This window comes from Panulirus ornatus, chromosome 11 (assembly GCF_036320965.1).
Source record: "Panulirus ornatus isolate Po-2019 chromosome 11, ASM3632096v1, whole genome shotgun sequence".
Lineage (NCBI taxonomy): Eukaryota > Metazoa > Arthropoda > Malacostraca > Decapoda > Palinuridae > Panulirus > Panulirus ornatus.
In genome coordinates, this window is record NC_092234.1 from 45,382,646 (window position 1) to 45,400,703 (window position 18,058).

An 18,058-nucleotide genomic window follows, 5' to 3' on the forward strand; every position below is an offset into this window, starting at 1 on the left:
TCACCCATTTCTCTCCATCAACTTTCAGTTTTACCCATATTAATCGAGAATTTACTTTCTTACATTCTATCACATACTCCCACAACTCCTGTTTTATATATATATATATATATATATTCTTTCTTTCAAACTATTCGCCATTTCCCGCATTAGCGAAGTAGCGTTAAGAACAGAGGAGTGGGCCTTTGAGGGAATACCCTCACCTGGCCCAATTCTCTGTTCCCTCTTTTGGAAAATTAAAAAAAAACGAGAGGGGAGGATTTCCAGCCCCCCGCTCCCTCCCCTTTTAGTCGCCTTCTACGACATGCAGGGAATACGTGGGAAGTATTCTTTCTCCCCTATCCCCAGGGAACACACACACACACACACACACACACACACATATATATATATATATATATATATATATATATATATATATATATATATATATCCCTGGGGATAGGGGATTAAGAATACTTCCCACGTATTCCCTGCGTGTCGTAGAAGGCGACTAAAAGGGGAGGGAGCGGGGGGCTGGAAATCCTCCCCTCTCGTTTTTTTTTAATTTTCCAAAAGAAGGAACAGAGGGGGCCAGGTGAGGATATTCCAAAAAAGGCCCAGTCCTCTGTTCTTAACGCTACCTCGCTAACGCGGGAAATGGCGAATAGTTTGAAAAAAAAAAAAAAAAAATATATATATATATATATATATATATATATATATATATATATATATATATATATATATATATATATATATATATTTTGGATGTTAATGTGCTGAGAGGTGCAACTGGAGGGTTGTCTGATTACTATCCTGTGAAGGCGAAGATGAAGATTTGTAGAGGTTTTCAGAAAAGAAGAAAGTTGGGGTGAAGAGAGTGGTGAGAGTAAGTGAGCTTGGGAAGGAGAGACTGAGAGCAGAATGGAAAAAGGTTAGAGCAAAGGACGTAATGGGAGAGGGGAGGAATGGGATGTATTTAGGGAAGCAGTGATGGCTTGGGCAAGAGATGCTTGTGGCATGAGAAATGTGGGAGATGGGCAGATTAGAAAGGGCAGTGAGTGGTGGGATGAAGAAGTAAGATTATTAGTGAAAGAGAAGAGAGAGGCATTTGGACAATTTTTGCAGGGAAATAGTGCAAATGACGAGGAGATGTATAAAAGAAAGAGGCAGGAGGTCAAGAGAAAGGTGCAAGAGGTGAAAAAAGAGGGCAAATGAGAGTTGGGGTGAGAGAGTATCATTAAATCTTAGGGAGAATAAAAAGATGTTTTGAAAGGAGGTAAATAAAGTGCATAAGACAAAAGAACAAAAGGGAACATCAGTGAAGGGGGATAATGGGGAGGTTATAACAAGTAGTGGTGATGTGAGAAGGACATGGAGTAAGTATTTTGAAGGTTTGTTAAATGTGTTTGATGATAGTGTGGCAGATATAGGGTGTTCTAGTTGAGGTGGTGTGCAAAGTGAGAGGGTCAGGGAGAATAATTTGGTAAACAGAGAAGAGGTAGTGAAAGCTTTGCGGAAGATGAAAGCCGGCAAGGTGGCGGGTTTGGATGGTTTGCAGTGGAATTTATTAAAAAAGGGGTGACTGTGTTGTTGACTGGTTGGTGAGGATATTCAATGTATGTATGGCTCATGGTGGAGTACCTGAGGATTAGCGGAATGCATGCATAGTATCACTGTACAAAGGCAAAGGGGATAAAGGTGAGTGTTCAAATTAAAGAGGTTTAAGTTTGTTGAGTATTCCTGGGAAATTATATGGGAGGGTATTGATTAGGAGAACAGAGAATCAGATTGGGGAAGAGCACTGTGGTTTCAGAAGTGGTAAAGGATGTGTGGATCAGGTGTTTGCTTAGAAGCAGTGTTACTAGAAGCAGTGCAAAGGTTTTACCAAGGATGTAAGGCATGTGTACGAGTAAGAAGAGAGGAAAGTGATTGGTTCTCAGTGAATATCGGTGTGCGGCAGGGGTGCATGATGTCTCCATGGTTGTTTAATTTGTTTATGGGTGGGGTTGTTAGGGAGGGGAATGCAAGAGTTTTGGAGAGAGGGGCAAGTATGCAGTCTGTTGTGGATGAGAGGGCTTGGGAAGTGAGTCAGTTGTTGTTTGCTGATGATACAGCGTGGGTAGCTGATTCAGGTGAGAAACTGTAAAAGTTGGTGAATGAGTTTGGTAAAGTGTATGAAAGAAGAAAGCTGATAGTAAATGTGAATAAGAGCAAGGTAATTAGGTTCAGTAGGGCTGAGGGATAAGTCAATTGGGAGGTAAGTTTGAACAGAGAAAAACTGGAGGAAGTGAAGTGTTTTAGATATCTGGGAGTGGAATTGGCAGCAGATGTAACCATGAAAGTGGAAGTGAGGCAAAGGGTGTTGTAGTAGGCGAAGGTTCTGGGAGCATTGAAGAATGTGTGGAAGTTGAGAACATTATCTCAGAAAGCAAAAATGGGTATGTTTGAAGGAATAATGGTTCCAACAATTTTATATGGTTGCGAGGCATGGACTATAGATAGGGTTGTGCGGAGGACGGTGGATGTGTTGGTAATGAAATGTCTGAGGACAATATGTGGTGTGAGGTGGTTTGATCGAGTAAGTAATGAAAGGGTGAGAGATATGTGTGGTAATAAAAAGAGTGTGGTTGAGAGAGCAGAAGAGGGTGTATTGAAATGGTTTGGTCACATGGAGAGAATGAGTCAGGAAAGATTGACAAAGAGGATGTGTGTCAGAGATGGAGGGAACAAGGAAAAGTGGGAGACCAAATTGGAGGTGGAAGGATGGAGTGAAAAAGGTTTTGAGCGATCAGGGTCTGAACATACAGGAGGGTGAAAGGCATGCAAGGAATATAGTGAATTGGATCGATGTGGTATACCGGGGTCGACATGCTGTCAATGGATTGAACCAGGGCATGGGGTAAACCATGGAAAGTTTTGTGGGGCTTGGACATGGAAAGGGAGCTGTGGTTTCAGTGCATTACACGAGACAGCTAGAGATTGAGTGTGAACAAATACGGCCTTTTGTCTTTTCCTAGCACTACCTCGCAGGGGGGGAGGGGGATGCTCTTTCATGTGTGGCGGGGTGGCAACGGGAATGAATAAAGACATCAAGTATGAATATGTACATGTGTATATATGTATATGTCTGTATGTATATGTTGAAATGTATAGGTATGTATATGTGCGTGAGTGGGCATGTATGTATATACATGTGAATGTGGGTGGGTTGGGCCATTCTTTCGTCTGTTTCCTTGAGCTACCTTGCTAACGTGGGAGACAGCAACAAAGTATAATAATAACAATAATAATATTTATTTTCTCCTGAAATGGTAGAGGCAACTAAAAAACCTAATCAAGGCCATCTCATTAACAACCTACCTTCCAACTCCATCTTAGACTCCAACCTTCCAGACAGACACCCATCAGAAACCACAGTGCCCTGACAAACACTAATGATATTCTCCCACTTATGCTCTGGACATCTATAAACACTACAAACACTATTCCATCATATTACTACACCTTTTATGCCCAAAATAAAATGGTTAGCAACTCAGTTGCCAAAAGCCAACACTTAAATCCCAACTCCTTGCTCAAATCAGGAATAATATCTTGGATAAGATATCAAGGAAAATTAGAGTTATATAAAATTGGCCAAAGCTTATGTGATACCAAGGTATTTTTCAGGTCAAAAACAGCTGGTAAAGATACTGGAATGTGAAATAAAGAAGGATTTTGTTATGTTAAACAGCAATCTAATATCCTCTAAATTTTCACATAAAGCATTTGGACCTCCCTTTTTTTCAACATGGAGAGAATGGAATGATCAATATATGACTGAGTTCTGTGATACCATATACATATGGAAAGGACGGATCTAAAACAACTGCTCAAACATAAGAGTAGAGTAAAAGAAGCAACAGCCAGCAAAAGAGACTGAAAGTTGAACTGAATGTAGAATAAGGGAGTATGAAAATGAAAGATTACAAGGAAAGTTTAATGGACAGGATGTTTGGAAAAGACCACAGGCACTACCCTGGATAGTGAAGACAGGAGAACAGATCCCTCAAAAGTAAATGAGGCAGAAATATGTAAATTTTGAAGGAAGAAAATCAGTTTCCCTCTAGAGTGGTATCTTATGAGCAATTTCAAGGGATGATAAGACCTTTGAGAGTAAAAAAAAAATTGAAAAATACAAATCTGCTTCATTCTTGGGCAATGCCCTACAAACCTTAAAATTAATTGCAGAATGATTCATCCCTAGGGAGAAAGATATAATGAAGCATGTCCTTTTATCAATCAACAATATAAAACAATTGCTCACAGCATATTTTTTCCTTGTCCTGGTTATCAATAAATCAAAGAATGGCACAATAATGAAAATATGGGTAAGATGGAATGCATGACATAATGTAGTAAGTTATATAAATCTTCAGCTCTTTTACATATTTCATACAATTCTAAAATGTAATACAAAAGACCATTTGTTTGGTGGTATAAACTCTGAATCCAGCTAAAGAAAAATATTAAATTTAAGGAATAACTACGTCAATGAAGTCAGAAAGAACATACAATTTTTTATACATCTACCATAAACAAAAAATCAATGAGTTAAAGAATAAACTAGTGAAGTCAAGAAGTATATAAACGCACCTGCACCAAAATTAGGGGGCGCAGAGGGACTAACAGATACAAAGCCAGAAGAGGGGTTACCGCCCAATACAGACACAGGCGGCAGAGGAAAGATTGCCGGGGTACCTACAATATCATATGCACATAATTAGCTAAGAGAGGAGATATGGGTTAGGTTTGTAAGTAAGATAACAACATCACAGAAGTTTCATGAACTTTCAAATTACTCAATGAATATGAGAACAGTAGTGAAAGTCCAATTATCAAACTACATTATGACCAGCAGGGAGTTGGATAACTGAAAAACTTGAAAAAACATGGACGTTTCTAATAACACTGTAATAATGAAATATTAGAAGAGTTAGAAGTAAAGAAAATAATTATGTAATACTGGATTGTATACATATATTCTACATATATTCAATGAAAAAGATAGTGAGGTTCCTCTTAAGGTCTTTCAGCAAAGGGAGTGGAGCAGAGTTTCCACCAAGGTTGTCTTTACCTATGTCAAACTCATGCACAGTTTATTTATAGGCTCCTTTCTGTTTTGCTGTGTTTGATAACACAGTAAACCCACAATTTAATGGACCCCAATTTAACAGACTTTGGATTTAATGGACCGGACAAGTAATAATACATTTATTTGTAATAGTCAAAAAATATAAAAAATAAAAAACCTCAAACACCACACCATATAGATTTCATATCGCACTTGTTTTTGGTAGTGTGGGGTATACTCACTTTGCTTCCATCTCAGTCTGCCTCAAGCTACCATGTGCTCAGGTTATATACAAAGAATTGTGACTTTATTTACTAAATAATTTTGCAACCCTTACAATTCAAAACGGCATCAAGTGATAGAGGATTAAAAGAAAGCATGTGAAGTGTATACTGTATGAAAAAAGGCCAATTGGTTACATTCTCAATTTAATGGACTCTTAGCATTAACGGAAACCCTCTCCCCTGATTAGTCCGTTAAATTGAGCGTTTACTGCATCAATTTTCTCTTTTAAACATAACACCATACACTTCTGCTTCTTTGTACTGCTTCCTAATGATCTCAAAATGTTGGCAGCTTTAAGCTAGAACTGTGAAAGGATGACTTATATTTTCTGATGAAGTCCAATATCAACAAGAAAATGAACAAATAAGAAAATACAAATAAGCAATATGAGTAGGGGACTCCATCAACATCAACAAAGGTGACTACAGATGCTTTAAGAGCAGCGTTTCTAGTGGCAAATTTGCAAAAGTCTTTACAGTCTTATTTGGGGACCAAATGCCAGGTGATCAAACATTTGATGAATACTTTTTTATTCTTATTATACTTTGTCGGTCTCCAGCGTTAGCGAGGTAGCGCAAGGAAACAGACAAAAAATGGCCCAACCCACCCACATACACATGTATATACATACATGTCCACACATGCACATATACATACCTACACATCTCAACTTATACATATATACACACACAGACATATACATATATACACATGTACATAATTCATACTGTCTGCCCTTATTCATTCCCGTCGCCACCACGCCACACATGAAATGACAACCCCTCCCCCTGCATGTGCGCAAGGTAGCACTAGGAAAAGACAACAAAGGCCACATTTGTTCACACTCAGTCTCTAGCTGTCATGTATAATGCACTGAAACCATAGCTCCCTTTCCACATCCAGGCCCCACAAAACTTTCCATGGTTTACCCCAGACGCTTCACATGCCCTGGTTCAATCCATTGACAGCATGTCGACCCTGGTATACCACATCGTTCCAATTCACTCTATTCCTTGCACGCCTTTCACCCTCCTGCATTTTCAGACCCTGATCACTCAAAATCTTTCTCACTCCATCTTTCCACCTCCAATTTGGTCTCCCACTTCTCCTCGTTCCCTCCACCTCTGACACATATATCCTCTTTGTCAATCTTTCCTCACATTCTCTCCATGTGACCAAACCATTTCAGAACACCCTCTTCTGCTCCCTCAACCACACTCTTTTTATTACCACACATCTCTCTTACCCTTTCATTACTTACTCGATCAAACTACCTCACACCCCATATTGTCCTCAAACATCTCATTTCCAGCACATCCACCCTCCTCCACACAACTCTATCTATAGCCCACACCTCGCAACCATATAATATTGTCGGAACCACTATTCCTTCAAACATACCCATTTTTGCTTTCCGAGATAACGTTCTCGCCTTCAACACATTTTTCAACACTCTCAGAACTTTCGCCCCCTCCCCCACCCTATGATTCACTTCCGCTTCCATGGTTCCATCGGCTGCCAGATCCACTCCCAGATATCTAAAACACTTCACTTCCTCCAGTTTTTCCCCATTCAAACTTACCTCCCAAATGACTTGTCCCTCAACCCTACTGCACCTAATAACCTTGCTCTTATTCACATTTACTCTTAACTTTCTTCTTCCACACACTTTACCAAACTCAGTCACCAGCTTCTGCAGTTTCTCACCCGAATCAGTCACCAGCGCTGTATCATCAGCGAACAACAACTGACTCACTTCCCAAGCTCTTTCATCCACAACAGACTGCATACTTGCCCCTCTCTCCAAAACTCTTGCATTTACCTCCCTAACAATTCCATCCATAAACAAATCAAACAACCATGGAGACATCACTCGCCCCTGCCGCAAACGAACATTCACTTAGAACCAATCACTTTCCTCTCTTCCTACTCGTACACATGCCTTACATCCTCGATAAAATCTTTTCACTGCTTCTAACAACTTGCATCCCACACAGTATATTCTTAATACCTTCCACAAAGCATCTCTATCAATTCTATCATATGCCTTCTCAAGATCCATAAATGTTACATACAAATCCATTTGCTTTTCTAAGTATTTCTCACATACAGTCTTAAAAGCAAACACTTGATCCACATATCCTCTACCACTTCTGAAACCACACTGTTCTTCCCCAATCTGATGCTCTGTACATGCTTTCACCCTCTCAATCAATACACTCCCATATAATTTCCCAGGAATACTGATGAATATCTGGTAATATTCAAATTTGGACAAATCCTGATGGACAGTTGAAATAATCATATATCTATACTGTCAGATAATTAGACTTTTTTGTACCATCATACTACTGAGGCAGTCATTGCCAGTAACCCTAGGAACTACCTCAAATCTAATGTTAACATATTTTACAACTGTTGCCAATAAAGTTGCTAGAATATAAAAAACTAATACTGTAACTCAACCCATGTACCATGAGTTGAGTGAAGAAAGTTCTTTTAATAAAAGTATATTAACATAAATGACATCAAGGTCAAATTCATGGTTCACATCATGAAAATATAAAGGATGGAGTATTAGAAAAATTATTTGCTAAGAATATGAGAACTGTATGTCATATTCAATTCACAAAAGCTCAATCAGTAATACATAGTAAATTTTCATAATTACAGCATATCATTCCTTAGAATGGCTTAACTTTTACAATACATCCTCATGCAACAGCAGCATTTGCAGGACAGCTGGCAGTGTAAGAGATGGTTTATGGCTACAAGGAATCAGTACTAAGAAACCAAAGTCATAAAGTTATCTACATACGAGGTAATGTGGTACAAACATGAATCTAGAAAAGTGACAAGTGAAATAAAATCTGCAGAACAGTGACTAATTACATACACGATAAAGATTTAAAAGCGGATTCGGGCCATGCTGCAAATCAGTAATGGTAAGAATTGTGTCAAAACTGTGTGTGTGATGAGTCCTGTTATCCATAAGTTCTTTCCATGCTTTCTGATTTCAGATTAAGCAGAATAATGCAGCAGTTATATATGACACCAATAATTAATTCTTTATCACAATTTCCAATGTTAGCAAGGCAGCACAAGGAACACATGAAGAAAGGCCAAATTTGCTCGCATCCATTCTCTAACCGTCATATACAATACAGCTTGATCTACCTATCTATTGATCGATATCCCTGATGCCTGTTCCTAAAGGCACCAGAGACGGATGGGATTAGAAATGCTGTGGAAGACAAGAAAAAGTTATGTGGGAGATTGCTCGAAAGGAATAGGAATGTACCAGTGAAAGTTCAGCAACAGAATAGGGAAGAATATAAGATGTGTAAATGGAATGTTAAGAGACAGAGGAAAACGCTGAAAGAGTAGATGAAGACTTCAGAAGAGAGTTTAGTGTAAAGTTTAAGTAAAATAAGAAATTGTACTAGAAAGAGGTGAAAAAGGAAAGAGGTGGATGTAAAAGTGAAAATGTAAATGTTGGAAGTAAGAAAGGAAAGTGCCATTGTACAAAGGTAAAGGGGATAAAAAGTGAGTGTTTAAATTACAGAGGCATAAATTTGATGAGTATACTTGTAAAATTGTACGGGAGAGTATTGACTGAGAGGGTGAGGGCATGTACAGAGATTCAGACTGTGGAAGAGCAGTATGGTTTCAGAAGTGGTAGAGGATATGTGGATCAGGTGTTTGCTTTCAAGAATGTGTGAGAAATACTAAGAAAAACAGATGGATATGTACCTGGCATTCATGGATCTGGAGAAGGATATGATAGGTTTGACAGAGATGCTTTGTGGAGGGTATCAAAAATATATGGTGTGGGTGGTAAGCTGCTAAAAGCAGTGAAAAGTTTTTACCAAGGATGTAAGGAATGCATTTGAGTAGGAGGAGAGGAGAGTGATGCATGCATAAGAGTAGGAAGCTCTCTTCCTCCACTGAATGCTTCCCAAGTGAAGGTCGGTCTGAGGCAATGGTGTGTGATGTCACCAAAGCAGTTTAATTTGCTTATGGGGGTGGTAAGGGAGGTACGTACAAGAGTTTTGGAAAAAGGAGCAAGTATGCAGTCTGTTGGGGTTGACAGGGCATGGGAAGTGAGTCAGTTGTGGTTTGCTGATGATACAGCACTAGTGGCTGATTTGAGTGAGAAACTGCAGAAGTTGGTGACTGAGTTTTGGAAGTGTGTGAAAGGAGAAAATTAAGAGTAAATGTGAATAAGAGCAAGGTTATTAGATTCAGCAGGGTTGAGGGACAAGTTGGTTGGGATGCCAGTTTGAATGGAGAAAAATTGGAGAAGTGTTTTAGATATTTGAGAGTGGACTTAGCAGCAAATGGAACCAAGGAAGCAGAAGTGAGTCACAGAGTTGAGGGGGCAAAGATTCTGAGAGCTATGAAGAATGTATAGAAGGAGGGAACATTATCTCAGAGCACAAAAATGGGTATGCTTGAAGGAAAAGTAGTTCCAACAATATCATATAGTTGCAAGGAAAGGGCTATAGATAGGGTTGTGTGGAGGAGGGTGGATGTGATGGATATGAAATGTTTGTTGAGGACAATATATGGTGTGAGGAGGTTTGATCGAGTAAGTAATGAAAGGTAAGAGAGAAGTGCAGAAATAAAATGTGTGGTTGAGAGAGCAGAAGAGGGTGTGTTGAAATGGTTTAGACATATGGAGAGAATGAGTGAGGAAAGCTTGACAAAGAGGATATTTGTGTCAGAAGAAGAAGGAACAAGGAGAAGCAGGAGACAACACTGGAGATTAGAAGGATGGATTGAAAAAGATTATGAGCGACCAGAATCAGAATATACAGAGGGGTGAGAGGCGTGTAAGGAATAGAGTGAACTGGAATGATGTGGTGTACAGGGGTCGATGTGCTGTCAATGGACTGAACCAGGGCGTGTGAAACTTCTGGGGTAAACCATGGAAAGGTCTATGGGGCTTGGATGTGGATAGGGAGCTGTGGGCTCAGTGCATTACACATGACAGTTAAAGACTGAGTGTGAATGAATGTGGCCTTTTTTTTTTGTCCGTTTTCCTGGTGCTACCTTGCTGGGGGGGGGCAAGCGATGCTGCTTCCTGTGGGGTGGGGCAGCACCAGAGATGGATGAAGGCAAGCAAGTGTGAATGCGTACATGTGTGTATATGTATGTCTGTGTATGTGTATATATGTGTTAATGTGTATATGTATATATATGTGCAGGTGTGGGCATTTGTATATGTATACGTATATGTGAGTGGATGGGCTGTTCTTTATCTGTTTCCTGGCACTACAGCAATGCTGTTTCCTGTGGGGTGGGGCAGCGCCAAAGATGGATGAAGGCAGGAAAGTGTGAATGCGTACATGTGTGTATATGTATGTGTACATATGTGTTGATGTTTATATGTATGTATATGTGTTTGTGTGGGCATTTGTGTATGTATACGTATATGTGAGTGGATGAGCTGTTCTTCATCTGTTTCCTGGCACTACCTCGCTGATGGAGGAAATGGCAATTATGTATAATAAATAAATATAATATATATTTTGCTCTCTGAGAAAACATTCTCTCCTTCCACTCATTCTTCATCTCTCCCAAAACTTTCACCCCCTCCCCCACCCTGTGATTCAATTCTGCTTCCATGGTTCCATTCGCTGCTAAGTCCACTCCCAGATATCTAAAACACTTCGCTTCCTCCAATTTTTGTCCATTTAAACTTACATCCCAATTAAGAGCATACTTGCCCCTCTCTCCAAAACTCTAACACTTACCTCCCTAACCACCCCATCCACAAACAAATCAAACAACCATGGGGATATCACAAAGAATACTTCCCACATATTCCCTGCATGTCGTAGAAGGCAATTAAAAGGGAAGGGAGCAGGGGGCTGGAAATCCTCCCCTCCTGTTTTTAATTTTCCATAAGACAGAACATAGAAGGGGGCCAAGTAAGGATATTCCCTCAAAGGCTCAGTCCTTTGTTCTAAACGATACATCGCTATCACGGAAAATGGCGAATATGTATGAAAAATATATACATTTTTTTCTTATCATACTTAAAGGCCGTCTCCCCTATTAGCGAGGTAGCACAAGGAAACAGACGAGGAATGGCCTAACCCACCCGCATACACATGCCCACACACTCACAAATACATACATATACATTTCAACGTATACATAAATATACATACACAGACGTATACATATATACACATGTACATATCCATACTTGCTGCCTTCATCTATTCCCATCGCCACCCTACCACACAAGAAATAGCATCCCCACCCATCCCCCAACCCCTCCAGCGAGGCAGCACCAAGAACAGACAAAAAAGGTCACATTCGTTCACACTCAGTCTTTAGCTATCATGTGTAATGCACCAAAACTACAGCTCCCTTTCCACATCCAGACCCCACAGACCTATCAGTTTACCCCAGATGCCTCATATGCCCTGGTTCAATCCACTGACATCACATCGACCCCAGCATACCACATTGTTCCAATTCACTCTATTCCCAGTACACTTTTCATCCTTCTGTATGTTCAGGCCTTGATCACTCAAAATCTTTATCATTCCATCCTTCCACCTCCACCTTGGTCTACTGCTTCTCCTTCTTTTCTTCACCTCTGACACATATATCCTCTTAGTCAATCTTTCTCACACATTCTCTCCATGTGACCAAACCATTTCAACACACCCTCTTCTGCTTTCTCAACCATACTCTTTTTGTTACCAAACATTTCTCTTACACTTTCATTACTTACTCGATCAAACCACCTCACACCACATATTGTCCTCAAACACTTCATTTCCAACACTTCCACCCTCCTCTGCACAACCCTATCTATAGCCAATGCTTCGCAACCATATAACATTGTTGGAATCACTATTCCTTCAAACATACCCATTTTTACTCTCTGAGATAATGTTCTTGCCCTCCACACATTCTTCAATGCTCCCAGAACCTTTGCTCCTTCCCTCACACTGTGACTCACTTCCACTTCCTCTTCCATTGTTCCATCCACTGCTAAGTCCACTCCCAGATATCTAAAACACTTCACTTTCTCCATTCTTTCTCCATTCAAAATTTCCTCCCAATTAACTTGTCCCTCAACCCTACTGAACCTAATAATCTTGCTCTTATTCACATTTACTCTCAGTTTCCCTCTTTCACACACTTTACCAAACTCAGTCACCAGCATCTGCAGTTTCTCACCTAAATCAGCCACCAACGCTATATCATCAGCAAACAACAACTGACTCACTTCCCAAGCCTTCTCATGCACAACGGACTGCATACTTGCCCCTCTCTCCAAAACTCTTGCATTCTCCACCCGAACTACCCTATCCATAAACAAATTAAACAACCATGGAGACGTCATACACCCCTGCTGCAAACCGACATTCACTGGGAACCAGTCACTTTCCTCTCTTCCTACTCGTACGCATGCCTTACATCCTTTGAAAAAACTTTTGACTGCTTCTAGCAACTTGCCTCCCATACCATATACTCTTGATACCTTCCACAAAGCATCTCTATTCACTCTATCATTAGCCTTCTTCAGATCCATAAATGCTACATACAAATCCATCTGTTCTTCTAACTATTTCTCACAATCTTCAAAGCAAACACCTGATCCAAACATCCTCTATCACTTCTGAAACCACACTACTCTTCCCCAGTTTGATGCTCTATACATGCCTTTATCCTCTCAATCAATACCCTCCCATTTAATTCCCTAGGAATACTCGTCAAACTTAAGCCTCTGTAATTTGAACACTCACCTTTGCCTTTGTACAATGGCACTATGCATGCATTGCGCCAATCCTCAGGCACTTCACCATGAATCATACATACAGTGAATATCCTTACCAACCAGTCAACAACACAGTCACTCCCTTTTTTATAAAATTCCACTGCAATGCCATCCAATCCCACCGCCTTGTCAGCTTTCATCTTCCGCAAAGCTATCACTACCTCTTCTCTGTTTATCATACCATTTTCCCTGACCCCCCTCACTTTGCACACCACCTCGACCAAAACACCCTATATCTGCCACTCCATCATCAAACACATTCAACATACCTTTAAAATATTCACTCCATCTCCTCACTTCATTGCTATTTGTTATTACCTTCCCATCAGCCCACTTCGCCAATGTTAACATTTGTTCTTTTGTCTTATGCACTTTATTTACCTCTTTCCAAAAATCTTTTTATTCTCCCTAAAACTTAATGATACTCTCTCATACCAACTCTCATTTGCCCTCCTTTTCACCTCTTGCACCTTTCTCTTGACCTCCTGCCTCTTTCTTTTATACATCTCCCAGTCAATTGCACTACTTCCCTGCAAAAACTGTTCAAATGTCTCTCTCTTCTTTCACTAACAATCCCACTTCTTCATCCCACAACTCACTACCCTTTCTAATCTGCCCACCTCACACCTTTCTCATGCCACAAGCATCTTTTGCGCAAGCCATCAATGCTTCCTAAATAGATCCCATTCCTCCCCCACTCCCCTTACGTCATCTGCTCTCACCTTTTGCCATTCTGCACTCAATCTCTCCTGGTACTTCCTCACACAAGTCTCCTTTCCAAGCTCACTTACTTTCACCACTCTCTTCTTTTCTGAAAACCCCTACAAAACTTCACCTTTGCCTCCACAAGATAATGACTAGACATCCCTCCAGCTGCCCCTCACAGCACATTAACATCCATAAGTCTCTCTTTCACATGCCTATCAATTAACACGTAATCCAATAACACTCTCTGGCCATCTCTCCTACTTACATATGTATACTTATGTATATCTCTCTTTTTAAACCAGATATTCCCAATCACAAGTCCTTTTTCAGCACACAAATCTACAAGCTCTTTAACATTTCCATTTATAACACTGAACACCCCATGTACATCAATTATACCCTCAACAGCCACATTACTCACCTTTGCATTCAAATCAACCATCACTATAACCCGGTCTCGTGCATCAAAGTTCTTAAAACACTTACTCAGCAGCTCCCAAAACACTTGCCTCTCATGATCCTTTTTCTCACGATCAGGTGAATAGGCATCAATAATCACCCATCTCTCTCCATCCTCTTTCAGTTTAACCCACATCAATCATGCTTCAGGAGTAGTGCTGCTCCTTCCTTTGCTCTTGTCCTCTCACCAACCCCTGACTTTACTTCCAAGACATTCCCAAACCACTCTTCCCCTTTACCCATGAGCTTTGTTTCACTCAGAACCAAAACATCCAGGTTCCTTTCCTTAAACATACTACCTATCTCTCCTTTTTTCTCATCTTGGTTACATCCACACACTTTTAGGCACCCCAATCTGAGCCTTCAAGGAGGATGAACACTCCCACCTGACTCCTTCTGTTTCCCCTTTCAGAAAGTTAAATACAAGGAGGGGAGGGTTCCCCGGGTCAACAAGGTAGCGCTAAGAAAAAAAGAATGGCCCATCCACTCATATACACGTATATAGACATAAACACCCATATAAATACATATACATATCATGATATACATACACAGACATATACATATTCATACTAGCTTGCCCCCATCCATTCCTGTCACTACCCCACCCCCTCAGGAAAATAGCATTGCTACCCACTGTTTCAGCACTTCAGTAGGAGTTCATGCAATTTTACTTAACATGTAGTTTTTCTGTACATGTGGCTCAACATGTTTCATGGAGACAATCCACCTCATCAGGTGCCAGTGCTTAACAAAGTTATTTAAATCCTAACATCACAGCACTGATGAGGTGGATTGTCTCCACAAAACATGTTGTGCCACATGTAAAGAAACATTATGTTAAATAAAATTGTATGAACTCCTACTGAAGTGCGATTTCACCCTCATACTATCATCACGGACAAGTGTCATCATCATATCTACAGTAATTCATGTATAGTGCCTATAATGTATATGGATGCTCCCCACCATATTATGATAAACATTAAGTCCTAGAGATATGATTTTGCAGTGATTTCACAAATATTCATTCAACTCCATTGTTAGCTTGTATTTAAGATTTATATCAGGCAATGAAACTATAAATAACAAATACAGCACAACTAATTCTATCTAATTTTGCAGCTAAACTGGAAACCTTAAACAAATCAACTTATTATTGTGTTCATCCAACAGCTTCCATTGCACAACTATCCTTGGACAAAGGGATAAAATTTTCAAACACGGAGCAATGCTACATAGACATAGGGTTGATTTGCCCTGCATAGACATAGGGGTGATTCACCCAGAGTGGACAAACTAATCTAGAGTCAATGCAAGCACTAGGATGTGAAAGTGCAAAGGGTACTTTATGAAGCCTCCAACTAACTTGTCACCTTGGCATGAAAAGTTTGTATTTGGGTGCTTGATGTGAAGGGAAGTGACATGTTGGCATTTTGGCCCTTCCTGAAGACACAGCTACATGGATTCTCAATGCAGCAATAATCTTGATATCATTAATGTTTACTGTGGCTGTGCTACCACAGTTCATGATCTTACTGCAGCCATAAACCTCAGCACTGATGGTGAGCAACAGCATGAAGTTCCTCAATGTTTCACTTGATACTACACATAATTTCCTTGCTTTTCAAACTCTTGTAAAAGAAAGCCTTGGTACATCTATCTAATTATCATTTCATACAGACATACAAATCTTTCAGGTTTTCATGCAATTCTGTGAACTAATGGATTTTTTAACAATGACCCTCCTGCAAGTTTAAACCCCCTCATTTCAGCTCTGTGATAAGTTGTAGTTGAATGGATGATCTGGTTATATCTATGACTGCGCCTAAGAACAAAAATAACTCCTTATTTCATATCTGTTCACAAGCTTTGACTTAATTCTGCTTCTCCTGATGGAGGTTTTGCATCCACTCGAAGCCTCGCCCTTACTTTGATGGATAAAGACTGTTTAGAATAACAATTTACTTTTTGGAAGGTTTCAGGAAACCATTTTGCAAAACGAATGTATTCCTTATCTGACTGCAAAGGCAATGGATAGAGCATATAGCCAAAAATTATGCAATTTCCTAGCACTACACAATTAATGAAATAGTTTTATGCAACATCATCTTATTATCTTCCTCTGTCTTCTTCACTAACTTGTCCTTTCATTCTTTTGTTACACATCTCTGTGTCCTTTCATAAGGCACTTCATCTCAAGATTGTTCTCTAGATCTGTTGTTGAGAAATTATTCATCTCAGCAAGAATGATAATATTCTTATAACTTCCCTAACAACTACCTCTACAGTAATGCTTTTGTTGGCAAAAGCTTCAAGATGAGCAAATCTGTAATTTATTACAAGGTGAGTGTAATAATTCTATAGAAGTGATTCAAAAAAGACAATGAGGCGAGTGTAATAATTCTACAGAATTGATTTATGAAAGTGAGAATAAAGAAATACTATGATTAAGTGTAAAACTACGTGAGGAATAAAAACTGGAACATGGGACTAAGCAGTGTATATGTGTGAGTCTTAACATGCTGTACTGAATGGCATGTGATGAGCGACAGCTGGTTTGTGAGTCACAGTGCTCATATTATCAGCTGTTTCTACAATGAATGACAGCTTTCTGGAAAACTGAGCTAAGAAGACAATTTGTAAGCAAGAAAAAAATTCAAACTTTCCTTCGGGTAATTTTTCAGTAGATATCAAACATGGTTAACAAAGAGGACATATGCATCACAAATAGAGAGAACAAGGAGATGGGGGAGACCAAATTGGAGCGGGAAGGATGAAATGAAAAAGATTTTGAGCCAAAGGGCCTAAGCGTGCAAGTGTGCATAGGATGGAGTGAATTGGAACAATGTGGTATACAGGGGTTGACACACTATCAATGGACATACAAAGCAGCCACGGTAAACCATGGAAAGGTCTGTAGGGCTTGGTTATGAATAGGGAGCTGAGGTTTTGGTGCACTGCACATGACAGATAAAGAATGGATGAGGGAACATGTGGCCAATCTTTCAACTGTTCCTGGTTCTACCTCACTAACGCAGGAATGGTAATCAAGTACGAAAGAAAGCAAAAGGTATTAAACGCAGTGTACCAGTAAGCATCATACTCAACATCAGCCCTACATTTTCAACTGGTACCATATATGGTGTACCAAAAAGCATTGTAATAAATGTTAGCTCTAAATGCTGATGAAAATGTTTGCATTCAAATGCAGGTATAATTATCATGTGCAATCTGAGCTTACTGTCTACAATATAATTTTAGTATATAGCATACTACATAAAAAAATGTTTTACTTATCACAATATGCTTCAGCAGTAAATCTCCAACCTTACCTTTAGGAAGAGGTACATGTGCATCATTCTCTTTAACTGTTTTGCAATATTTTTCAAACTTCCATTGTCATGAATTTCTTATTCTTGTCAAGTGCCAATTTTGCTCAATAATTTTGTTTTGTGTCCTTAACTCTGACAGAATACTCATGCTGATTCACTAGACATACACTATTTGGCTACAATTAGTAAAAGCCAAAAGAAAAGCCCAACTACTGCATTTACACACTAGTTTGTTTTTTATCCTTATGACTGATTGACAGCATAAAGACCTATATACTGTGATCAAGGCAAAGCAAAATTCAAAATAGATGAAAAAATTCAAAATAGATGAAAGCATTAATATGCTAACAGCAGTGGAGCAAAAAG

The 18,058-nt window shown here is 39.6% G+C and overlaps 1 protein-coding gene across 10 annotated transcripts in view; it reads right to left on the reverse strand.

Annotated features, from left to right (window-relative positions):
- sas (stranded at second) overlaps positions 1–18,058 on the reverse strand; it is a 286,431-nt gene that overhangs the window by 19,615 nt on the left and 248,758 nt on the right. For 7 of the 10 annotated variants that reach the window (XM_071666878.1, XM_071666881.1, XM_071666880.1 and 4 more), the window contains one exon: positions 4,621–4,725. The exons of the other annotated variants lie outside the window; for them this stretch is intronic. In XM_071666878.1, coding sequence (XP_071522979.1) covers positions 4,621–4,725 — 105 coding nt within the window. The remainder of the gene's footprint in view (positions 1–4,620; positions 4,726–18,058) is intronic. 10 annotated transcript variants of the gene reach the window in all.